General features: G+C 42.4%; 1 protein-coding gene across 1 annotated transcript in view; it reads left to right on the forward strand.

Moving 5' to 3' along the window:
• Nucleotides 1-628: 628 nt before the first annotated feature.
• The window catches only part of LOC144686528 (cell adhesion molecule CEACAM21-like), a 29,566-nt gene continuing 4,223 nt past the window's right edge, over nt 629-25,971 (forward strand). The window contains exons 1-5 of the mRNA XM_078551884.1: nt 629-772; nt 8,344-8,691; nt 9,255-9,533; nt 9,620-9,778; nt 22,156-22,226. Coding sequence (XP_078408010.1) covers nt 718-772; nt 8,344-8,691; nt 9,255-9,533; nt 9,620-9,778; nt 22,156-22,226 — 912 coding nt within the window. The 5' untranslated portion in view covers nt 629-717. The remainder of the gene's footprint in view (nt 773-8,343; nt 8,692-9,254; nt 9,534-9,619; nt 9,779-22,155; nt 22,227-25,971) is intronic.

Below are 25,971 nucleotides of genomic sequence, written 5' to 3' on the forward strand. Positions count from 1 at the left end.
GGGTGCTAGCCATAATGGAGGAGCAAAGTTTAGCAGCATTGCGGTGGAGGGGCCTCTCAGAAGAATAGGGCCCAATTTGCCTTAACCACTCCTACCCCTTTCTATGTGCCTACTCCCTGACCCATCCACAGTCCTTTGTGCACCCTCAGGTTTGCCCTTGGTCAGCTAATTCCTTTCTTTGCTTTCCATCGGTCCCGGCCCTGAGCTAAAGTTGAGGGCAATGATTTTTGAATGAGGTCATAGATACTTTTAAAAAATAATTCTTTTGTTTTAAGTCAATGTTAAAGCAATTTTATTAGAAAAAAGTTAGCTTTCTCTGAAATGGAACAAAAATAATTTTCTTAGAGAAACATAGAAGTTCTGACACGGTTTATAGTGGAACCTGTGGACCATTGATAAACATCTGCTCTTGAGACGTTCAGTCAAGTCCAAATTCAACCAAGCACATCCCACATAGCTACTGTTATCTAAAAGTTCCATACTTTAGCCGACAAATGAGAAACTATCTTGACCAAAAAAGGAGAAGAAATAAAAGAGTGCACTGAAAGGAAAACAACAAAAACAAGAAGATTGGCAGTATAACTTTTTTTTTAAGGAAGGGAAATGACTCATAGGAAGTGCTAATGGAGAGTGGCGATGTGGAACGTTAAGCAATTGTCTTTTCTTTAAAGCCTTTGAAAAACTTGTTATTTTAGCTGAACTGTACTAAGGATCACAATGACAATAAAGATTTCGAGAAAACAGCTTACAACCTGGCTTTATATTGTTACTGGTAAGTGGTACAGGAAACAATGCATGCTCCTCAAATTGAAGAAGCATTGAAAATGATGCACCAAAACGTTCATTGTTGGATCCACTTTTGCTTTCAATGTCTTTAGATTATTTGGACTTTAGTTTGGGGAGCATAATATTGAAATTTGCAAAATTTATTAATGTCTGCTGTTAAAAATGGGTGCAACAGTTGTTTCAGAACTGTCTTCAAAGATTGAGACAGAATTTTGTTACTAGTATTTTCAACTGTTACTTTATAATCATATTTTCTGGTCATTGTAAAAGATGCATGTGTTACAGAAGTATTTTTCAATTTTGTGTCTCACTGTACGCATTTTCAGGGTCATTGTGTGCACCAGGTGCATAATAAATTCTCGTCTCTCAGAATCTTCAGCCACATGCCTTAATACCAGTTTCAGCATTGTATCTTGCCCTCACAGCACCATTGTGAATTGCTCCAATTCTCATGCCAGCCAGCATTATACTCTCTCTAAATGATATTGCTGCTTACTGCTGAATTAAATGCATATCTGTACTGGAGACATATTAGTTCGGTTTTAGGTTGCGAATGCTCAGATCTCTTTGTGTAGGTCCCTTGCTACTGCTAAAGGGTTGATTAAGAAGAGGTGAAAGGGCAGTCTTACAGAACCACTTCGTCCCCCATATGCTTGAACTTGAATGAAGCAAGAGTTAACTCTATTAACAACATAAACTGGCATATAACTCCAAAAACAAACTTAATTAGATTTTTTAAAAGAATACAAAAAATCTCTTCTGATTGCTAACTTCCTAGAAGAAATTTGCTAATAAGATCCACAAAAGTGTGCTGCATCTCTGATGATAGAATGGTTACATGGGGCAATCTTCCGATCTTTGGATTGTCGGAGAATCGACTTGCAACTGACGATGCGCGTCGGGACCCTGTGAAAGTCCAGTTGCCTGGACCTGTGACAATTGCCCGGAAAGTTTAAACATCTGATGGGCAATTATCCTGTTCCCCGGGCCCTCTATGAATATCTCCGACTTTGATTTAGAGTCGGAGACTTGGGACTGTTTCACAGTACTTGCTTGAATAGTTATCCAGATTGAAACCTAGTCTAACAGCTGGGTAACTACACAACTGATCCCTCCCACAACTCCTGACACGACCCCCCACCCCAACCATTGTCCTAACAACTCCACTAACCCCACCCTCCCCCACCCCCACCCCCCAAATACCTCCTGACCACCGAACTACCCCCACAACCAATGCTCTGACCCCCCTGACTGCCACCTGACCCAACTACCCCCAACCATCTGACTGACCTCCAGACCCGGCCCCGCCTACCTGCCACCACCGCCCCCCCGCCCCACCCCGACCTAACCCGACTACTCCCCAACCTGTCTATCCACTCAAACCTCATGTACCTACCTACCTCACCCACCTATGCGTTCATTCACTCACTCAGACTGGAGTTTTAAACTTAAACTTTGGCAGCTAATGCCATAATTAGGCAGCATGTCCCATCTCCCCCCAACTCTAAACTTCCAGTGTCCTTCGACTATTGTTCCACTCTGTCCGAGTTTTCCAAATTTGATTATCACGAGCAAGGCATATCTTGACAAATCGCCTCTTCCCTCAGGTCACGACAGTCCTGATGATGCAGAATTCCAGGGATTCTGGTGTCCAAACACTTTAATATAAAAAGCAAAAAACTGCGGATGCTGGAAATCCAAAACAAAAACAGAAATACCTGGAAAAACTCAGCAGGTCTGGAAGCATCTGCTGAGAGGAACACAGTTAACGTTTTGAGTCCGTATGACTCTTCAGCAGAACTAAAGAAAAATAGAAAGAGGTGAAATACAAGCTGGTTTAAGGGGGGGTGGGACAGGTAGAGCTGGATAGAGGGCCAGTGATAGGTGGAGATAGCCAAAAGATGTCATAGACAAAAGGACAAGGAGGTGTTGAAGGTGGTGATATTCTCTAAGGAATGTTATAATAGGTGACATTAAGGGTAGAAAGCAGGATGAGCAAGGTACAGATAGCCCTAGTGGGGTGGGATGGGGAGAAGGGATCGAAATAGGCTAAAAGGCAGAGATAAAACAATGGATGGAAATACATTTAAAAATAATGGAAATAGGTGGGAAAAGAAAAATCTATATAAATTATTGGAAAAAAGGGGGTATTGGAAAGGGGGTGGGGATGGAGGAGAGAGTTCATGGTCTAAAATTGTTCAATTCAATATTCAGTCTGGAAGGCTGTAAAGTACCTAGTTGGCAGATGAGGTGCTGTTCCTCCAGTTTGCGTTGAGCTTCACTGGAACAATGCAGCAGGCCAAGGACAGACATGTGGGCATGAGAGCAGGGTGATGTGTTGAAATGGCAAGCGACAGAGAGGTCTGGGTCATGCGTGCGGACAGAGCGAAGGTGTTCCGCAAAGTGGTCACCCAGTCTGCGTTTGATCACTCCAATGTAGAGGAAACCGCATTGGGAGCAGCGAATGCAGTAGACTAAATTGAGGGAAGTGCACGTGAAATGCTGCTTCACTTGAAAGGAGTGTAGGGGGTGATGGAGGAGTGGACCAGGGTGTCCCGGGGGGAACAATCCCTGTGGAATGCCGCCGGGGGGGTGAAGGGAAGATGTTTTTGGTGGTGGCATCATGCTGGAGTTCGCAGAAATGGCGGAGGATGATCCTTTGAATGCGGATGCTGGTGGGGTGATAAGTGAGGAAAAGGGGGACCCTATCATGGTTCCGGGAGGGAGAGGAAGGTGTGAGGGCGGATGCACGGGAGATGGGCCGGACATAGTCGAGGGCCCTGTCAACCACCGTGGGTGGAAAACCTCAGTTAAGGAAGAAGGAAGGCACGTCAGAGGAACTGTTTTTGAAAGTGGCATCATCAGAACAGATTCGACAGAGGTGAAGGAACTGAGAGAATGGGATGGAATCCTTACAGGAAGCGGGGTGTGAGGAGCTGTAGTCGAGGTAGCCGTGGGAGTCGGTAGGCTTGTAATGAATATTAGTGGACAGTCTATCACCAGAAATTGAGACAGAGAGGTCAAGGAAGGGAAGGGAAGTGTAAGAGATGGACCGTGCCCACCAGCTTCCACATTCAAAGGATCATCCTCTGCCATTTCCACCAACTCCAGCATGATGCCACCACCAAACACATCTTCCCTTCACTCCCCCTGGTGGCATTCTGCAGGGATCGTTCCCTCCGGGACACCCTGTTCCATTCCTCCATCACCCCCTACTCCTCAACCCCGTCCCATGGCACCTTCCCATGCAACCGCAGAAGGTGCAACACCTGCCCCTTTACTTCCCCTCTCCTCACCATCCAAGGGCCCAAACATTCCTTTCAAGTGAAGCAGCATTTCACTTGCACTTCCCTCAATTTAGTCTACTGCATTCGCTGCTCCCAATGCGGTTTCCTCTACATTGGAGAGACCAAACGCAGACTGGGTGACCACTTTGCGGAACACCTTCGCTCTGTCCGCACGCATGACCCAGGCCTCCCTGTCGCTTGCCATTTCAACACTCCACCCTGCTCTCATGCCGACATGTCCGTTCTTGGCCTGCTGCATTGTTCCAGTGAAGCTCAACGCAAACTGGAGGAACAGCACCTCATCTTCCGACTAGGCACTTTACAGCCTTCTGGGCTGAATATTGTGTTCAACAATTTTAGATCATGAACACTCTCCTCCACCCCCACCCACTTTCCAATAATTTATATAGATTTTTCTTTTCCCACCTTTTTCCATTATTTTTAAATGTATTTCCATCCATTGTTTTATCTCTGCCTTTTAGTTTATTTCGATCCCTTCTCCCCACCCCACCCCCAATAGGGCTATCTGTACCTTGCTCATCCTGCTTTCTAACCTTAATGTCACCTATTATCACATTCCTTAGAGAATATCACCACCTTCAACACCTCTTTGTCCTTTTGTCTATCTCCACCTCTATCCAGCTCTACCTTTCCCATCCTCCCTTAAACCAGCTTATATTTCACCTCTTTTCTATTTTTCCTTAGTTCTGGTGAAGAGTCATACGGACTCAAAACGTTAACTGTTCCTTCTGCAGATGCTGGCAGACCTGCTGAGTTTTTCCAGGTATTTCTGTTTTTGTTTCCAAACACTAACTGCTTTAGTCAGCTCTGTAAAAATGTTTTTCCCCCAGAGAGAATTTTACTTCTGCTTGCTATCATTTCCTCCAGAACAGAAAGGGCCTGTTCCTAGTCCTGTCTGCATCTCAGCAGCAGCTTTTCTCTGTTCTGAGAAAGGTGCTAAAATTGCCATTCCGCAGCTCAATGGATTTCTTTTTGACTTTCCCTCCCCATGGCAACCTGAGACCACATGTGCGCTTCTTAGAACAGAGGTGTTTACAAGGTAATACAGCACTTGCTGAAAAAAAGAGACATGTCAAAGCTTTTTGCCTTGCACTCATAGGACACTTTGCAAGAATACTAATACAAGGGCAAAAAAAATTTATACTGTATGTGAAGAATGTGCTGATTAGCTGGCAAGTGGAATCTGATTGGCAGAGGCGTTGCCTTGGAGAATGCACCAGTGATGGTGACTGACAGTTAACTGCCAAGCATTGTTTGAAATGTAAACCAGGCAGCTCGACCCTGATTGGTCAAGACATTGCCCTGAGGAATGAGTCAGCAAGTGGCTATCACTTATTTTGTTCAGCTGAAACAGGCACAATGTGTGTACATATTCTCTGTCTGCAAAGAACAGGGCCCTGTGTATTAATATATGTAGCTAGTTATGCATTCCTTTCCAGAATTCTTTGTTTTACTTTAAGTTAAAGGTACATTTTAAAATGTGATCATTTTGCAAAGTTCAGCATTCCTTGTCTAGTCTCAGTCCTCTCACCTCTTGAGTGAAAAGGTTGTAGGTTTAAGCCACACTCCAGAGGCTTGAGTATGTAATTTAGATTGACATTTCAGCGCAGCATGGAAGCAGTGCTGTACTATTGGTGGTGCTGTTTTTTGGATGAATCATTCATCCGAGCTTCGGATAGTTGGAGATGAGACATACCCCATAAGATGTGCCACGGGATCCCTCGGAATTCCCAATGCAATGACTCCATGGAAATTGCCCGGGAGGTTTGAACTTCCAATGGGCAATTCCCCTGCTCCCCAGGACCCTCAGACAACGTCTCCAACTCTGAGTTAGAGTGGGAAACTTCAGACAGTTCTAACTTAATTATCTGGATAGTTACCTAGGAAATGTTAGACAGAAAAAAACCTAGGGCAGGCTTTTCCGCACCCCGCCCACCACCGCGATCTTCTGGTCCCACCGCAAGTTAATGGACTTCTGGCTGAGGCAGCGTCTCAGCTGCGGTGGGTCCCGCCCGCAATGGGGCCAGAAAATCCCAACCCTAGTCTAATTCTTGGGTAACTATACAACTGATACCCCAATCACTCACTAACCACCCAGACTCCCCCCTTAACACTCCGATTACCCCCGACCAGCCCCCACCACCCAGCCTACATGAGTATTCCCTGACCTAATCACCTGACTTTCCCCTCATCCCCCAACTCCCACCCCACCCGGTCCCACCACATCCCGTCCCTTCGACCTGACCTAACTAGCCCACGACATGACCTGACTAGCCCCTGACCCAACTACACCCCAGCCCACCTCCCCACCAGCTTCCCTGCCTGCCTACCATCCTACTAACCTGCCACCTTGCCACCTCACCTACCTTCCCATCTGCCACCCTACCTACCACCTTATCACTTTATCCACCTGCTACCCTGCCCAAATACCACCCTACTAGGTGCCACGTTATCCACCAACAAACTTATCACCTCAGCTTCCTGCCACCCTGTCCAACTACCACCCTACCACCTCACTCACCTCACTCACCTACCACCCTACCCCCTCACCCATCCTACTCCCTTCCACACTGACCTTCTCTCCACAACTTTTCAAAGAAGCTTTGGGACATTCAAACTCTTTACTTACAGAATATGGCAACTAGTGCAATAAAAAGGGGGTGTAGTTCGTGCATGGATTTTCTCTGCTGCTCCCTCTGAGGATTCCTGCATTGAATTGCTGGATCCTCCATCAGAAGACTGCCCTGTAAAATTGGAGGAAGGTAAGTGTGTATTTTTTTGTTTGTTCAAGGTCGGAAACAGGGGGTCCCGACCCTGAATGGAAGATTTGGACCGTTATTTCAAGGGCCTTTTGGATGGAAAAAGAACAACCACATGGCACATTTGGAGAAGAGTAAGGCTGTTCTCCTGGTGTTCTGGCCAACATTATCCCTCTTACTGTTTGAGAGACCTTGCTGTGTTCAAATTGGCTTGCCCTACATTGAAACAGCCACTGCACTTCAAAGATACTTTGTTGACTGTGAATGACTTAGGGACATCTTGAGGTTATGAAAGACACAGCCTAAATACAGGTTCTTTCTTTTCTTTCTGACTTTCTCTATTTTTTTACCTCGTTCTTTCCCTCACAATGAGAAATTAGCATTCCTATGAAGGGGAAACACTGACATTCATTAGTTTTATTGCGAGTTTAACCCTGAAATCAGTTTACTGATATTTTGATATCATTTATCTAATAGATTTAATAATTTTCTATATATATATCTTATAATGATAGAGACTATGAAAGTAGAAAATCTTTAATATTTTCATTAGGCAGAGTTTTCTGCTCAGCAGGTGGACGAATCGGCCAGGTGGCCTTTGCATTTTTGTGGCAACCTCATCCAAGGGTGGGATGAAGTTTCCATGATTAAATTTAAAAAAGGATTTAAATGTTTTGAAAAAAATTTATCATCTGTGTGTTCCGGTGTCTTATTATGACGCGTGGACATTTTATCCACCAGCCCCCCTCCAACCAATTTTAAATTCTGTTTTTATTGATTTTAAATTTGTCAGCTTCCTGAGGCAGCTCTCTGCCTTCAGGGAGCTTTCCTTCCACACTCGTGCTGACTTCAGCGCTTGCCCTCCTCCCGCCCCCACCCTGGCAGCGCTGAGCTTTTCAGCACGCCTTTCATGCTGGCTGGCCATTAATTGCTCAGCCAGCGTGAAATCGTGGTCAGGGGCCAAATGCAGTCGGCGGTCTGTTCCCCAGCCCGCCGACCCGAAAATTCTGCCCATTACGGCTCACTGTAACCCTGAAAAACATTTATTGGTGCTCTATGACCATCCATTATACATAACCGACTTGAGTGAAAGGTAGTGAAGTTACAGTTGTATCAGAAGCATGTATGACCGTGATTCTATGACTTTAATCTTCAATAAATTTTTAATGGGAGGGATAATGAATTAGGCGTTTTTATCTGTCTCAGTGACAACCTTGATCAAACCTGTGTGGGTTTTATTTTCTCTCTGCAGTGATGGCAGCACCAAGGCAAAGGGGTTGGCTGTTACCGAGACTCAAATATTGTCTGAGTCCCTAAGATGACAATGCAAATGGGGAAAATATTTCCATAGACTATTGCCCTCACATGTCTTGTTTTTGTACAAAAAAAAGTGTCATTTAAAAATATAAGGGAAATAATGCTGTATCTAGTAAAACAAAGCGGAAATTTATTATTCAGAAAGCTACCTCACTCTGCTTCTTCTTTTGCAGTTTCTGCTAGTCAAGCACAGCAAAATAAGGTGAATGGGTCAGTTGGGAGAAGTGCATTGCTCCCATGCTCTTTCAGTTTTATTAATGGCCAATACATTAACTTCAGTTGGCTGAAGAATAATTCATTGTTAATAAAGGGAACTGTTATTAATAATGGCAACTCTGAAGTCAATATTGAAGATGAAACTTATCGAAACAGGATTCAACTGCCAGAAAATTTTTCATCTGGGAATCTCTCACTCCGAATCACTCACCTGGGACTAAAAGATCTTGGTATGTACAGGTGTGAGGCACATAGCAAGAATCAAAGTATCAGATCTGAAGAGACCTTCCTTACTGTTACCAGAGGTAAGATGGCAGGTGTTCAAAGAAAAATACTTTTAAAGTGTTTCTAATTCACACTTTAATTTTCCTAGTTTTGTTGCAGATGTGAGAATGTAGCAAAGATTTAGAATTTCTAATGATTAAAAGGAAATGTTTCCACTGAAATGACATAACCCTAAATCATTTGAAGGGTGATCATCTGCACTCTTACTGGCGCCTTTTATGCTGGAGAAGCAACCTTGGTGCAGATGATTTCTGTAGAACTCCCCATGATTTTTCTTGATTAAATTCTTCTGCACCAGCAATATTGTGAATGGATGGTGGGCAGTGGAGAGAACTTTCCTATTCAACATCATTGGCAAACAACTTCATACTCACAAGGACCAGGTAACAAAATGTATAATGGAATCTTTGTTATCTCAATGGTTGTAGAAACAACACTTGTCCTAATCAAATAAAAAAAGTTTTCACATAGTTTTATTTGTAAGCAAGAATAACAAACTGTAGAACTGTTTACAATGCACTATTCAATGGTCAAAGTTTTGTTTCTTTCAAGTTTGAAAAATACCCCTCTTTTTTTTTTTCAGACAACGTTTCAAAACCCATTGTCAGAATTTTTCAGGCTCAAAATATTACAGAACAAAGCACAGTCGTATTGAAATGTGAAGTTGCAAGTGGCTCTTTACCTATCAATTTTATGTGGCACAGGAAGGCCAGTAAGGCGGAAAAAGCCAAGAAAATAAAACATTATGATCAAACGCTGGTGCTCAATCCCAGAGTGAAGGAGGGTAATGGTCTTTTCTTCTGTAAAGTCAGCAATAATTTTAGCACAGAGAAGAGCAGCCCAGTGGAAATTCCAGTGCCTGGTAATCTGCCTTATTACTGTATAAGGATGTATTTTCTAGATAAGTGAATTTCACATAAAATATTTAGCTGGGATTTATTTTTGTAGGTTCTATCACATCCTCAGTGGAAACTACTCTCAGCACTTCAAACAATACCAGTGCTACCAGAATTCCATGGCTGGTGATCACCAGTACTTCAGCGGTGATATTATTCATTGTTTGCATAATCTTGACAATAGTACGGATGGTTAAGAAAAGAATGAAAGGTAATACATTTACAGCAAATGCTGCTAAAATTCTATGATCAGTTTAACTTATTGATATAACAAACAATTGTACTTTCTCTCCTGTGTCCTTTTGCAAGACAAGTGTTGGAATTAACATGACTAATTGTCTAAGGATTGTATTATTTAGTATCCACCCTGAAATCTGTGAGTGACTTTCTAAAACAAACATTTGCCTAGATAACTATATTGACTGCATGTCACAAAAGCAAAACATTTGCTGTTAAGCACTTGTGAATGTGAAAGGTGTTACACAAATGCAAATTCTCTTTCCATTATTAATTCATATATGTATGAATATCATTTGAAATGCACTTTATTTTCTTCCTTTTTTTCCCCTTTCTTGCTGGTTGTGGTCCAAAAGGTAATTGGGAAACATGTTCCCAGTTTATGCTCTGAAACAGCTACAGGTGTCAAGGGAACCATGAGGATAAGTTGTCCTCCATTTTATCCTCCTTTTTGCAGGGAGGAAAACAAACCAAATCAATGTGTTTTCACACAATGTGCTCCGGAGGCACAGGTTATCAAGTATTGTCCATACTATCAGAATTGAATATGAAATATCCAGATGATTATTTTGTTTACTTGACCTAAAGAACATTTGAATAATAACGCTGTGGGGTCAATTGGAGAAGTTCTGCTCCTGGTACACAATCTTTGAAAATTACCCTTGCCAATCTTAGTTCAACCAATATTTAAACAGTTCTTTCATTACTACTAGTCTCCATCTTTTAAACGTATTGACTTATAGCACTTTATTAGTTTTCTTTTGAGAAATTTAAGAACAGGGGATAGGTCAAAGTCCTAGCTTAATTTGTCTTAGCTAAACTAGCTATTTTAATCAAACAGAAAATATTGGAAATAATCAACAGGTTTGACAGCATCTGTGTTAATGTTTCAGGTCTGTGATCTTATATCAAAACTCTGACCTTGAAACGATAAGGGCAGAGTCTTCTGTTTGGCGTGCAGGGTCGGGCCTCGCATGCCGACATGTAAAATGATGTGTGGTGACGTCAGGCATGTGTCCCCAAGTTACCGTGCATCATTCTGATCTTCCATTCGGCGAGCGCGCACCGACCGAACTGTCAAAGACCTGTTAAGGCCATTAATAAAACAATTGACCCAATTGAGAAAGCTTCAAGGTTGGTGGGCAGGCGAAGAGCCCAGGTGGCCTTCGCATTTTTCATGAAACCTCATCCACAGGCGGGATGAGGTTTCATGAAGGATTTATAAATGAAATAAAAATTACCAAAATTCATAAACATATCCCAGCTCATATGACACTGTCACATGAGGGGACATGTCTGAATTATTTTATTTTATTTTTTACAACTTTACAACTGCACTTAATCTCCCTGAGGCACGGAGCTCCGTGCCTCAGGGAGATTTATGCACGCAAAAGAGTGCAGGCCCCAACTCTCCCTCCTCCCCCCGGCCCACACAGGTAGCGCTGAGCGCTACCGGGCACATGACACGCTGGACGAGCCTTAATTAGCCCGCCCACGTAAAATGGCGGCGTGCAGCCAATCGCAAGTGGAGATTGGTTCTGCACCCACCTCCGTCCACTCCTGACCAGCCCACCCGACGGGGAGAAATTCTCCCCTAACTGTTTCCCCCTCCACAGATTCTGACAGGCTTGCTGAGTATTTCCAGCATTTTCTGTTTTTATTTCAGATTCTCAGCATCCTCAGTATTTTGCTTTTGTGTTGTTATAGCTATTTTAATCATTATGAAGATCTTAATCAACATAATGGTAATGCCATTCTTGCAGCCAATAAAAAAGTGAGAATGTTGTTTTTTCCATAAGTTATTATTTTCCATAAAAATATATTCCATTAAAAAATAACTCAGCAAGAAAGATCCACCCCGTGTCTTGTTACGGAGGTTAAGATTAGTACTAGGACATAAGAGGCTTATAGGCCTGGGTTTTTCCTATGGCGGGTGGGCTGGGTGGGACTGGGTGTGGAGTCGATCGCCACCCGAGATCGGCTGCGTGCTGCCATTTTACGTGGGCGGCAATTAAGGCCCACCCAGCATAATGTGCAGCTGGTAGCGCTAGCGCTAGCGCTACCTGTGTGGGTGGGGGGAGGAGGGAGAGTTGGGGCCAGCGCTCTTCGCGCATGCACACAAAAGAGCGCAGCAATCTCCCTGAGGCACGGAGCTGCCTCGGAGATTGCATGGTTATGAAAATTAATAAAGAATGGATTTAAAAATTTATTCAAACATCTCCCCTCATGTGACAGTGTCACATGAGTTGGGAGATATTTGTAAAGGTGGGAATATTTATTTAATAAAAGCTTCAGGAAACCTCATCCTGTCTGCGGATGAGGTTTCTTGAAAAAAGCGAAGGCCGCCTGGGCTTTTCGTCTGCCCGCCCACCTTAAGGTTGGACGGGCAGCGTTTTTAGCTACTTTAACTACTTTCTTGGTTGCCTTAATAGGCCATTGACATTTCGGTGGGCACGCAGCCGACTCTGGTGCATGCCCGAACGAAATATCGCGAAGGTGCGCAATGATGCCAGGAAGCATGCCCAATGTCATTGCACGTCATTTAACGCGTCAGCATGTCGGGTCCGCCCCCGCATGCCGACCGGAAGATTCTGCCCATAATGTTGTAAAGAATAGTAGTAAGTCTGAGGATTGGGAGTGTTTTAGAAATCAGCAAAGGGAAACCAAAATAGTTCCTTGAGACTAGGACAACCAATTACATTGTGAATCTATACAAAATAATGGCACCTCTAATTTTGCATAATGCATATATCACTGCAAAGTTAGATTATGTCATGCCCGTAAAACAATAGCTACCATTATTCTGCAAAGAATCACTGAAGAAATCCACTTTGAAGAGAAGGCAGCTTTTGGAGAGAATGGACTGTTGCTGCTGTAGATAGGAAAGCTTCATCCTGCTATCTCACGACATACAGACACCATTTCAAGTGGTTGACAAGGTCACCACTGCTCTCGATTTTTCTGGCTGTGGCTCATTTCCAGCCATCCAGTAATGCATTGCTGAAGCATGTATCAAAGAGGAACAAAACAACACAAGAAATAGGAGCAGGAGTAGACCACATGGCTTGTTGACCCTGCTCCAACATTCACTGTGATCATGGCTGATCTTGGGCTTCAACTCCATTTACCTGCCCATTCCACAAATCCCTTGATTCCCTGAGACACCAAAAATCTGTCTATCCCAGCCTTAAATGTATTCAGTGATGGAGCATCCACAACCCTCTGGGGTAGAGAATTTCAAAGATTCACAAACCTTTGACTGAAATAATTTCTCCTCATCTGAATCCTAAACTCCTCTTTTTCTGAGACTGTGTCCTCATGTTTTAGAATCCCTGACCAGCAGAAGCAATCTCTCAGTATCTCCAAATCCACTATCATCTAGAAGGACAAGGGCAGCAGATACATGGGAATGCCACCACCACCTGGAAGTTTCCCTCCAAGCCACTCACTATCCATATTTGGAAATATGGCACCGTTCCTTCAATGCCACTGGGTCAAAACCCTGGAACTCCCTCCTTAACAGCACTGTTCAAGCGGTCCAAGAAGGCAGCTCATCACCACCTTCTTAAGGGTAATTAGGGATGGGCAATAAATGCTGACCTAGCCAGTAATGCTCACATCCCTTAAATGAGTAAATAAAAACCCCTATCAAACACCTTACATTTAAACTAACTTGGCAGGGGGGTGGGATCCTGAGAGGAGGTTCAGTAGGGGGAGAATCACAGCCAAAGTTAAGAGAGCAAGTGAGTCTGGAAAGCACAAAAATTATAGGCCAGTTAAGGCACAAGGGAGCTTGGCAAGGTTGGATGGTATTTATTTTAATGCAAGGAGTCTGATGAATAAGGCAGATGAGTTGAGGGCACAAATTAACACATGGAGGTATGATGTCAATGCTGTCACAGAGACATGGTTGAGAGAGGGGCAGGAAGGATTGGCAGCTCAATATTCCAGGATATAGGGCCGTCAGGCAAGACAGGAAAGGAGGTAAAATAGGAGTGGGTTTTGCAATATTGATCAAGGAATTACAGCAGTAAGGAGGGATGACATCTTAGAAGGTTCCATATGGGTAGAACTGAAAAACAAAAAAGGAGCAATCACACTGCTGGATGTGTACTATAGGCCCCCAAACAAACAAACAAACAGCCATAGAGAAATAGCAGAGCAGATATGTAGGCAAATTTCAGAGAAGTGTAAAAATAATAGGGCAGTAATAGTGGGGGATTTCAACTTCCCCAACATTAACTGGGTTAGTCATAGTGCAGTAGGTTTAGAGGGAGCAGAATTCTTAAAATGCACTCAGGAGAGCTTTTTAAGCAAGTATGTAGAAGGTCCAAGAGAGGGGGTGGTCCTGGACTTAATTTTAGTGAATGAGGCTGGGCAAGTGTTAGAGGTATCAGTGGGGGAGCATTTTGTAGATAGTGATCATAACTCCATTAGATTCAAGGTTATTATGGAAAAGGACAAGGATGGGCCAGAAATCAGGATTCTTAAATTGGGGAAAGGCTGATTTTAATAAGATCAGATATGATTTGGCCAGAGTGGACTGGGAGCAGAATATAAGAACAGGGAGGTTATACTGGAACTGTATAAAACGCTGGTTAGGCCACAGCTCGAGTATTGCATGCAGTTCTGGAATCCACATTATAGGAAGGAGTGATTGCACTAGAGAGAGTGCAGAGGAGATTTACCAGGATGTTGCCTGGGCTGGAGAGTTTTAGTTATGAGGAGAGATTGGATAGACTGGGGTTATTTTCCTTGGAGCAGAGGAGATCGAGGGGGCACATGATTGAGGTGTATAAAATTATGAGGGTCATAGATAGGATCGACAGGAAGGAGCTTTTCCCCTTGGTGGAGGGATCAATAACTAGGGGGAATAGATTTAAGGTAAGGGGCAGGAGGTTTAAAGGGGATATGAGGAAGAAGTTTTTCACCCAGAGGGTGGTGGGAATCTGGAATTCACTGCCTGAAAGGGTGGTAGAGGCAGAAACCCTCATAACATTTAAGAAGTATTTGGATGTGCACTTGTGATGCCATGGCATACAAGGCTATGGGCCTAGTGCTGGAAAATGGGATTAGAATAGTTAGGTACTTGTTTGACTGACACAGGCTCAATGGGCCAAAGAGCCTTTTTCTGTGCTGTAGACCTCTATGACCTTCAGAATTTTTAAGGTTTCAATGTGATTGCCTCTCATTCTTCTAAGCTCTAGAAAATATAAGCCCAATTTACTCAGCCTCTCATCACAGGACAATCCCCTCATCCCAGGAAGCAATTTAGTGAACATTTGCTGTACTGTCTCCAATGTGGGTATATCCATTCTTAAAAGTGGACACCAAAATGACACAGTACTCCAGATGCAGTCTCAACAAAACCCTATACAATTTTAACAAGACCTCTTTATTCTTATATCCCAATCCCTTTGCAATGAAGGCCAACGTGCCATTTGCCTTCCTAATTGCTTGATGTAGCTGCACAGTAACTTCCTCCGTTCATGCGTGCGCACACCTAAGTCTTTGAACATCAACATTTACAAGCTTCACAACTTTAAAAATATTCTGCTTTTCTATTCTAATGGACAAAGTGAATAACTTCACACTTTCCTACATTATACTGCATCTGCCATCTTGTTGCCCACTTGCTTAACCTGTCTATATCTCTTTACAACCTCTCTATTATCCTCCCCACAGCTTACCTTCCCATCTAACTTGGTATCATCAGCAAACTTTGATATATTATTCTGTCTCTTCATTTAGATCATGAATATAGATTGTAAATAGCTGATCCTTATGGCACTCCACTATTCACTGCCTCCAACTTAAAAAAGCCCCGTTTATGCCCATTCTGCTTTCTATCCATTACCCAACCCTTTATCCATGCTAAAATATTACCCCTAACTCCATGACTCTTTATCTTGCCTATTAAACTTGTGTGGCATGTTATCGAATGCCTTTTGGAAATCCAGCTATGCTACATCTACGGGTTCCCCTTTATCTACCCTTCTAGTTATACTCTCAAAAAATGAATAAGCTTGTCAAACAGGATTTCCCTTTTGTAAAACCATGTTGACTTGTTCTAATCATACTACACTTTCCTAAATGCATTGTTAAAATTTCCTTAATAATAGATTCCAGCATTTTCCCAACAACTGATGTTGGGCTAACTGGCTGGTAGTGCACTGTTCTTTCTCCCTTCTTTCTTGAAAAGTCATTTAATATTTACCAATTTCCAATCTAATTAGAAAATCACAGCCAGCATATCCATTATCTTTGAAGCTATCCCTTTTAGAACTCTAGGGAGTAGGCCTTCAGATCCCAAGGATTGTCAGATTTTGGTCCTTTGAAACTTTCTCCAATACATTTTCTCTGCTGTTACTAATTTCATTAATTTCCTCACTTTTTAGCCCCTAGATTACCCTCTATTTCTGGTATGAAACTTGTGTCTTCAACTGTGAAGACAGACAATATTTGTTCAATGCCTCTGCCATTTCTTCATTCTCCATGGTAATTGCTCCTGTCTTTGCTTCTAAGCGACCAATGTTTACTTTAGCTACTCTTTTCCTTTTTATATACTTATAAAAGCTCTTACAATCGGTTTTAATATTTCTGGCTCCTGCATAAGCCACTGATGGGCTTTTCTTGCTGAGATTTTGGCCAATTTTCCATTCATTGGATGGGCTCGGTGGGAGTGGTCACGGAGCTGACTGCTGCCAGCGATTGACTCCGCACTGCGATTTCACACATGTGGGCCAATTAAGGCCCACCCAGCATGGATTGCAAGCGGTAGGCTGAGTGCTACCTGTGTGGGTGGGGGGAGGAGGGAGGAGGGAGGGTCAGCACAGAGTTGCCTCAGGGAGATTGAAGCGCTTTATAAAAAAAAAGTAAATGCAATAAAAATTTATGAAACTTGTCCCCTCATGTGACTGTCACATGAGATGGAACATGTCTTTGTTTTTCAAAAAAAGATTTTACTTAATTTGTAAAAGCTTTAGGAAACCTCATCCCACTCATGGATGAGGTTCCCTGAAAAACGTAAAGGCCTATAGCTCCGTAATTGGCTTTGTTTAAGTGTAATATTGGACTATTTCACTTTCAAAGTTAACATGGAATTGAATGTTATTATGGTCACCATTGCCCAGTGGATCTTTTACTATGACATTACTAATTAACCCTGCTTCATTACACAATACTAGATCTGAGATAGCTTTATCTCTAGTCAGTTCCACAATGTTTCACTCCAGAAACTGTCACAAAAACATTATACAAACTCATCTTCTAGACCCCTTTGCCAATTTGATTGTTCCAGCCAATATGAAAATTAAAGTGCCCCAAAATTATTACATTTCCATTGTTACAAGCTCCAATAATTTATTGATTAATGTTTTACCCAACAGCATAACTGCTGTTAGGGGGCCTATAAACTACTCCCACCAGTGTTTTCCGACTCTTGCTATTCCTAATTCCCACCCACACTGATTCTACTTCATGATCTTCAGAGACCAGATCCTTTCTCACTGATGTCCTTATGTCATCCTTTACTATCAGGACTACTCCTCCTCCTTTGCCATTCTGTCTTTCTTTCTGAAATATTGTTTACTGTGGAATATTTATTTCCCAACCTTGATCACCTTACAACTAAGTCTTGGTAATGGCGATTAGATCTAAATCCTTTACCACTATTTGTGCCATTTGTTCATCTATCTCATTCAGATACTTCACACATTCGAATAAAGAACCTTTAAATTCATTTTTTACTGCTGTTCCCTGTTGACCTAATTCACCAATGCACAATTGTTGAACTTTCTGTCCATCCTATCCCACTCTGTTTGTCTTTACCCCCATTGCTATACTGTTACAATGCCTCAACCCTTCTCTTTGGATTTCTAAATCTCCCTTCACACGAACTCTCCCCCCCCACAACCTTCCCCCCGCAACCCCACAACCCCTTTAGTTTAAAGCCCTGTCCACAGACCTTGTTATACAATTGGCCAGGGCACTGGTCCAAAACCACTTCAAGCAGAGCCCATCCCAAAGGAATAGCTCACTCTTACCCAGTGCCCCATGAATTGAAACCCCTTCTTCCCACACCGCTCTGAGCTATGTATTCAATTCTCTAATCTGCTTGACTTTATGCCAATTGGCACATGGCTCAGATAACAATCCAGAAATGATAAAAGCAAAACACTGCGGATGCTGGAAATCCAAAACAAAAACAAAAATACCTGGAAAAACTCAGCATGTCTGACAGCATCTGCGGATAGGAACACAGTTAACGTTTCGGGTCCGTATGACTCTTCAACAGAACTAAGGAAAAATAGAAAAGAGGTGAAATATAAGCTGGTTTATGGGTTGGGGGGTGGGGACAGGTAGAGCTGGATAGAGGGCCAGTGATAGGTGGAGATAACCAAGAGATGTCATAGACAAAAGGACAAAGGTGTTGAAGCTGGTGATATTATCTAAGGAATGTGATAATAAAGGTACAGATAGTCCTAGTGGGGGTGGGGTGGGGGGGAAGGGATCAAAACAAGCTAAAAGGCAGAGATAAAACAATGGATGGAAATACATTTAAAAATAATGGAAATAGGTGGGAAAAGAAAAGTCTGTATAAATTATTGGAGAAAAGGGGATCAGAAAGGGGGTGGGGATGGAGGAGAGAGCTCATGATCTAAAATTGTTGAACTCAATATTCAGTAAGGCAGCCTTCCGGACTCGTTAACCGTGTTCCTCTCCGCAGATGCTGTCAGACCTGCTGAGTTTTTCCAGGTACTTTTGAATCCAGAAATGATGCTCTGCTTTTTAAGTTGGACCCTAGTCCTCAAATTCTCTTAGCAGAACATCATTCCTGATTCTACCTATGTCGCTGGTTACCATGTGGACCATGACAACTGGATCCTCCCCTCCCTCTCCAAGTTCCTCTCCAGCCACGAGGAAAACTCTTTAACCTGGCACTAGGCAGGCAACATGACCTTCAGAGCTCCCAGTCATAGCTGCAGAGAACAGTACCTATTCTCCCGATTATACTGTCTCCTATCATTACCACATTCCTCTTCACTCCCCCCACTTGAATGCTATCCTTCATCACGGTGCCACAGCCAGTCCATTCACCCACCTTGCAGACCTTCTCCTCATCCACACAGGTAGCAAGCACCTCATACCCATCTAACAAATTCAGGGGCTGAGGCTCCTCTGTCCCTACACACTGATTCCCCATCCCTGCCTGACTCACAGTCACATCCTCCTGTCCCTGACCATTGACCAACTCTAAGGTCCTGACTAACATAAAGGGAGTGACTGACTCCTGGAACAAAGTGCCCAGGTAACTCTCCCCTTCCTGATGCTACACAATATCCACAACTCAGACTCCAGCTCAGTAACTCTGAGCCAAAGTTGCCCAAGTTGCAAACACTTACTGTAGATATAGTTGTCTGGGATTACAGTGCTTTCCACAGGTTCCCATATGCTACAGTCACAGCACACCACCAGCCCTGCATTTCTGTCCAAACTTATTTATTTAATTAGTCAATTGGTTACTAATTTACACATTAATATAAAGTTGCACTCACCCAGCTTGGAGACAAAGGAATAAAACTCACCAACGGCTGCAGGCTGAAAAAAAGTAGAAAAAGGAGCACCTCATTGCTCCCCTGCATTGAATTCCCACCTGAACCAAATTCCCAACTATAAACACTCTGTGTCTCACTCTGGCATAGTCTCCTCTCCATGCATCCCCTCACTCCATGTAGTTTTGAAAAACCTGTCTGCTTATATAGAGCCCCTGATGAGTCACGAGCTAGCTTCGCTTCCTGCTACAGTAATTAACACCTATTGAACCAATTTCCTCTGATTGACAGATAATTGTCACTGACATGCAGCTCCCTGTTTAACAAGGCTATTTAACTCACTCAAAGTTTGAAAGCCCTATGTCATAACTGGGACCTCACTGATGCCCAGTTTGAGTTCTGCCAGGACCATTTTGCTCCTGACCTCATTACAGCCTTGGTTCAAACATGGACAAAAGAGCTGGACTAAAGGGGTGAAGTAAGAGTATCTGAAGTAGGCCTTGAAACATTTTTAGGTGTGACATTCCATGTTCTCTCGGGACTAATCTGTCAAGTATAACCCACATAGGAATTTTCCAGAAAGTGGTTACTTTACATTCTCAGCTATCTTTTGCTCAGTGTCTTTGCTTGTTATGTCTTTTTAAAAAAACACATGTCTTCCTTTAAAAGTGCAATATGCCCATAAGTAATTCAGGGCCGTAATCCACTGCTGTGACACCAAGTGTGGCATCAAGGAGCCCTAGCAAAACTGGAGTCAATGGGGATCAGGAGGAAAACTCTCCATTGGTTGGAGTCATTTCTAACACACAGGAAGACGATTGTGGTTGTTGGAGGTCAGTCATCTCAGTTCCAGGACATCACTGCAGGAGTTCCTCAGGGTAGTGTCCTCGGCTCAATCGTCTTCAACTGTTTTATCAATGACCTTCCTTCCACCATAAGGTGAGGATGTTCACTGATGATTGCACAATGTTCAGAACCATTCACGACTCCTCAGACATTGAAGTAGTCCGTGTTCATATGCAGCAAGGCCTTGACAATATTCAGGCTTAGGCTCATAAGTGGCATGTTAACATTCGTGCTACACAAGTACCAGGCAAAGACCATTTCCAACATTAGAGAACCTAACCATCTCCTTTTGACATTCAATGGCATTAGCATTGCTGAATCCCCCACTATCACCATCCTCAGGGTTACCATTGACCAGAAACAGAATTGAAGCAGTCATATAAATAGTGTGGCTACAAGTGCAGGTCAGAGGCTGGGAATTCTGTGGTGAATAACTCACCTCCTGACTCCCCAAATCCTGTCCACCATCCACAAGGCACAAAACGGGATTGTGATAGAATAGTCTTCACTTGCCTGGATGAGCGTGGCTCCTACAACACTTAAGAAGCTTGACACCGTCCAAGACAAAGCAGCCCGCTTGATCGGCACCCCCTCTACTACTGATGCACAGTGGCAGCAGTGTGTACCATATACAATGTGCACTGCAGCAATGCATCAAGGCTCCTTTGATAGCAACTTCCAGAGCCACAACCTCTACCAGCTAGAAAAACAAGGGCAGCAGGTGCATTGGAACATCGCCACCTGTAAGTTCCCAACCAAGTCACACACCATCCTGACTTGGAACTATATCGCCATTCCTTCCTTAGCTGGATCAAAATTTGAACTCCCTCCTAACAGTACAGTGGGTTTATTTGCAACACATGGATTGTGGTGGTTCAAGAAAGCGGCTCACCACTAGCTTCTCAAGGGAAATTGGAGATGGGCAACAAATGCAGCCTTTGCCAGAAAACCCCACACCGCATGAAAGAATTTTTTAAAATCCTGATGCTGTAGAACCTTTTATAGGAATATTTTGTAGGAAATGATAAGTAAGAAGGAAAGGTGGCGATCAAGCATTTGAGGTAAACTGTATGCAGGAGACTTCAGGTATTACTAGCAGAAGCAGAGTAAAGAATGGTGGATGTTGTAATGGTTCAAAGACAAGGAGGATCAGGTAAACGTGACCACCAAATATTATCATATTTCAGATGTGTCATGTATGAATGCTAAGCAACAACAAACAATTATATAATATGACTGATTTTAGAACATTCAAACTAAAGAAACATTTTAGGAGTGTTTGTGTAAGTGTAACTAAGGTGGCGTCTCCGAGCCGTGTTAGGAGTGGTGGCAACTGACAGGATTACAAAAGACAGGGGATGATTATTGGGCATGGTAAATTGGTGCTGGAGTATGCTATTTTGTTGTAGGTGACAATAAATGGTGAATGTATAAAACATAAAATCATCTGGACACCTATTGCTTGGATCTTCCCTATTCAAGAAATAGGATGTTCTTCATTTAGATCCTCAATTATTAAAATGTGACAATGGCATCTTTGATCTCATATTAAGAGATATATTAGTGTTTGCATATGACTGGGCATTGTGAGATCATTTACAGGAACTAAAGCACCAGTTCCAATCTCACATTTGATGTGTTTCCCTTTGGTTGTACAAATGTTGTTCTTTATTTCAACCCATTTGCCAACAGCATCTTAAACATTTTTAATACTTCATGAAACATGTTGAGTATTACTTCTAACAAAAGTTCACCATTTATAACTGCACTGGGGAGATTCCTATACAGTACTCAAGGTTTTGGGTGGTAGCTAAGATAAGGATAATTCTTTGATCTTAAAGCAACCAGCACCACATTCAACAAAAAGACATAAATGAGAAAATTAGAAACCTGGTGGGAGTGTATTTATTATAAGTCCTAAGTATGTTTTATGATATCTAACTTATTATAGAAAAGCAACAGTCAAGTTCAATTTTCCTACTGAGAGACCAAAGGAATATTGCTGTACAAACCAATGAAGAGGTAAACCCGCACTTCATGCTTTTAAAAATAAATGTAATGTATTTTATTGAATTGGGTTAAGTAGTGTTGCTATTTGTGCTGTATTTTTTTAAATTATTTTCCTTATTTCCTCCTCCCATTCCTTTTCCAAAGGCCACTGACTCTGGCTGGATGTGTAGCCACGCAGCTGTCCAATACCTTGTCCTGTATACTATTCTTCTTGTTCAACTCCCCAGGCCCTAAGTTCTGGAGTTCTCTCCCTAAAAGTCTTTGCCTTTCTCTCATCCTTTAAGATACTCCTTAAAATCTATCCCTTTGACAAAGCTCTTCCTCATCTACCTTAATACCTCTTTATGTGACTTGGTATGAAAATGTTTCTGATAATGCTTCTATGAAGTGCTGTGGACGTTTTCCCACATTAAAGGTAGAAGCAGAGAAACCTACAGCAGAGAAGGAGGCTATTCAGTCCATCATGCCTGTGCTGCGCTTTGAAAGAATAACAGCGCTTAGTTCCATATCCCCACCTTTTGTCCATGAGGAGCACTCCTGGACCACAAGGTGCCATTACAAAATTTAGAACAAAATAATACTTACCTGGACCTTACTAGCCCAATCCTTTTTTTTCAACTTTGAGACTAAATACCCAAATTATGCCTTTGAATCCTGACATTTGTATATTTATGAGCCCCCTCCTTAATGCTGAAAATCCAGCAGTTAAAATCTAGTTGGGGAAGGGTAAGCAAAAAGGGGCTAGCATTGAAAAAACAAAGCAGGTTCTGCCTGACCACCATTTTAGCCCCTTAACCAGACCTCAAGTATCTGGCACATAATTTAACTGCACTGCATCAGACTCAAGCAAGACCCTACCCTGACCTGACATTTGCATAATATGTACTTTTCATCAAGGCTAGAAACCAAGAGTGGGAATTCTAGCTGATTTCCTCATTGCACAGGATTACATAGGTTATATTGCATGCCAACACGCCATTTGGCCCAACCAGTTCATGCTAGCATTTATGCTCCACTTGAGTCTGTTCCACCTTTCTTCATCCAAAGCTATCATTGTAATCCCTTCTTCCTCATATGCTTGTCTAACCTCCCCTTAAACGTGCCTATGCTGTTTGCTTCAACACTCGTGGCAACAAATTCCACATTCTCACCACTCTTTGAGTGAAGAAGTTTCTTCTAAATTCCCTATTGGATTTCATTGTAACTATTTTCTACTTTAAGATTGTAACATTATAGTTGTGCTCTTCCCTACAAGAGGAAACATTCTCTCTGTATCCACTGTATGAAAATTTTAAAGACTTCCATTAGGTCAGCCCTCAGCCTTTTTCAAGAAAAATAGAGACAGCTTGTCAATCCTTTCCTGATATGTATACCCACACAGTTCTGGTAACATCCCTGTAAATCTGTGAGGGGGTTGGATAGCTGAATTGGCTAGATGGCTAGAGCATGTTGCAGAATGATACCAAAAGTGCACTTCAATTCCCATACCGGCTGTGGTGGTTCACGGAGGGCTGCCTCCTGCCTCATGCTTGCAGAGTGATACCCCTCAATCTATATATAACCAACTGCCTCTCTCTCTCATGAAGAGGGATGTCTGTGCTCTTTATGGACTATGAACAATTAACTAATTACCTTGTAAATCTTCTCTAACTTCTCCAGTGCCTCCATATCCTTTTTATAACATGACGACTGGAACGGCATGCAATACTCTGCAGTGTGGTCTAATGTTTGACACAGGCTTAGCATAACTTCTCCACTTTTTAATTCTATCCCTCTGAAGTCTATTTCTTGGGTTTTTTTTAATGCTCTTGCTAGCCTGTGATGTAACTTTTAGTGATTGCTACATTTGTACTCTGAGAACCCTTTGTTTATCTAGCCCACCTAAATTTGCATCTTCTATGTAATAAACAACCTTCCTATTCTTCAAATCAAAATGTACTACCTCATATTTATGTGTTGAACTTCACTTGTCAATTATTGGTCCATTCTGCAAGTTTATTGATGTTCTTCTGTAACCTGTTGCAGTCCTCCTCAGTATTGACTTTCTCCCCTCCCCCAATTTGATGTCATCCACAAATTTAGAAATTGTATTTTTGATTCCAAAGTCCAATTTGTTAATGTAAGCTCTGAATAGCAGTGGTGCCAACACTGATCCTTGCAGAACACCAGTTCCCACTCTGAATAACTATCCTTTATGCCCACTCTTTGCTTTCTGTCTGGAAGCCTGCTAGTAATCCACTTAGCCACTTGTCGCCTGGCTCTACATTCTCTGACTTTATTCATTTGTCTATTATGGAGCACCTTATTGAAGGATTTTTGAAAATCCAGATAAATTATATTTACTGCATTACCATTGTCTACTCTCTGTTACCTCCCCAAAAAATTCAGTAAGGTTGACCAAACAAGATTTTCCCTTTTGAAATCCATGCAGACTATTCATTATTAAATATTTCATTCCCAAGTGTTCTTCTATTCTCTCTTTTAGAAGGGATTCTATTATTACTCCTACTACCGATGTTAAAAGAACTGATCTATAATTCCCTGAGCATATTTTGTCCTTAAATGAAGGAATTACATTAGCTGTCATCCAGTCCTCTGGCACTTCACCTTTTTCAAACAGATTAATCAATATGTATAGTGCCTCTGCTATCTCTTCCCTAGGTTCTTTTAAAATACATAGAACCATAGAACACTACAGCATAGAAAACAGGCCGTTCGGCCCTTCTAGTCTGTGCCGAAATATTATTCCGCTAGTCCCATTGACCTGCACCTAGTCCATAACCCTCCAGACCTCTCCCATCCATGTATCTATCTAATTTATTCTTAAAACTTAAGAGTGAGCCCGCATTTACCATGTCAGATGGTAGCTCGTTCCATACTCTCACCACTCTCTGAGTGAAGATGTTCCCCCTAATGTTCCCCTAAACCTTTCCCCTTTCACCCTAAAGCCATGTCCTCACGTGTTTATTTCTCCTAATCTAAGTGGAAAGAGCCTACTCGCATTTACTCTATCTATACCCCTCACAATTTTGTAAACTTCTATCAAATCTCCCCTCATTCTTCTACGCTCCAAGGAATAAAGTCCTAACCTGTTTAATCTTTCACTGTAACTCAACTCCTTAAGACCCGGCAACATCCTAGTAAATCTTCTCTGCACTCTCTCAATCTTACTGATATCCTTCCTGTAGTTAGGCAACCAGAACTGCACACAATATTCCAAAGTTGGCCTCACCAATGTCTTATACAACCTCACCATAACATCCCAACTCCTATACTCAATACTTTGATTTATGAAGGCCAGTATGCCAAAAGCTTTCTTTACGACCTTGTCTATCTGTGACACCACTTTCAGGGAACTATGTATCTGAACTCCCAGATCCCTTTGTTCCTCCGCACTCCTCAGTGCCCTACCATTTACTGTGTATGTCCTACCTTGGTTTGACCTTCCAAAATATAACACCTCACACTTTTCTGCATTAAATTCCATCTGCCATTTTCTGGCCCATTTTTCCAGTTGGTCCAGATCTCTCTGCAAGCTTTGAAAGCCTTCCTTGCTGTCCACAACGCCTCCAATCTTAGTGTCATCATCAAACTTGCTGATCCAATTCACCACATTATCATCCAAATCATTGATATAGACAACAAACAACAATGGTCCCAGTACAGATCCCTGAGGCACACCACTAGTCACAGAACTCCAGTCTGAGAAGCAATCACCCACATGAATGCAATCCATCTGGACGAGGGGCTTTATCCT

This window comes from Cetorhinus maximus, chromosome 1, assembly GCF_964194155.1.
Source record: "Cetorhinus maximus chromosome 1, sCetMax3.hap1.1, whole genome shotgun sequence".
Taxonomy (NCBI): domain Eukaryota; kingdom Metazoa; phylum Chordata; class Chondrichthyes; order Lamniformes; family Cetorhinidae; genus Cetorhinus; species Cetorhinus maximus.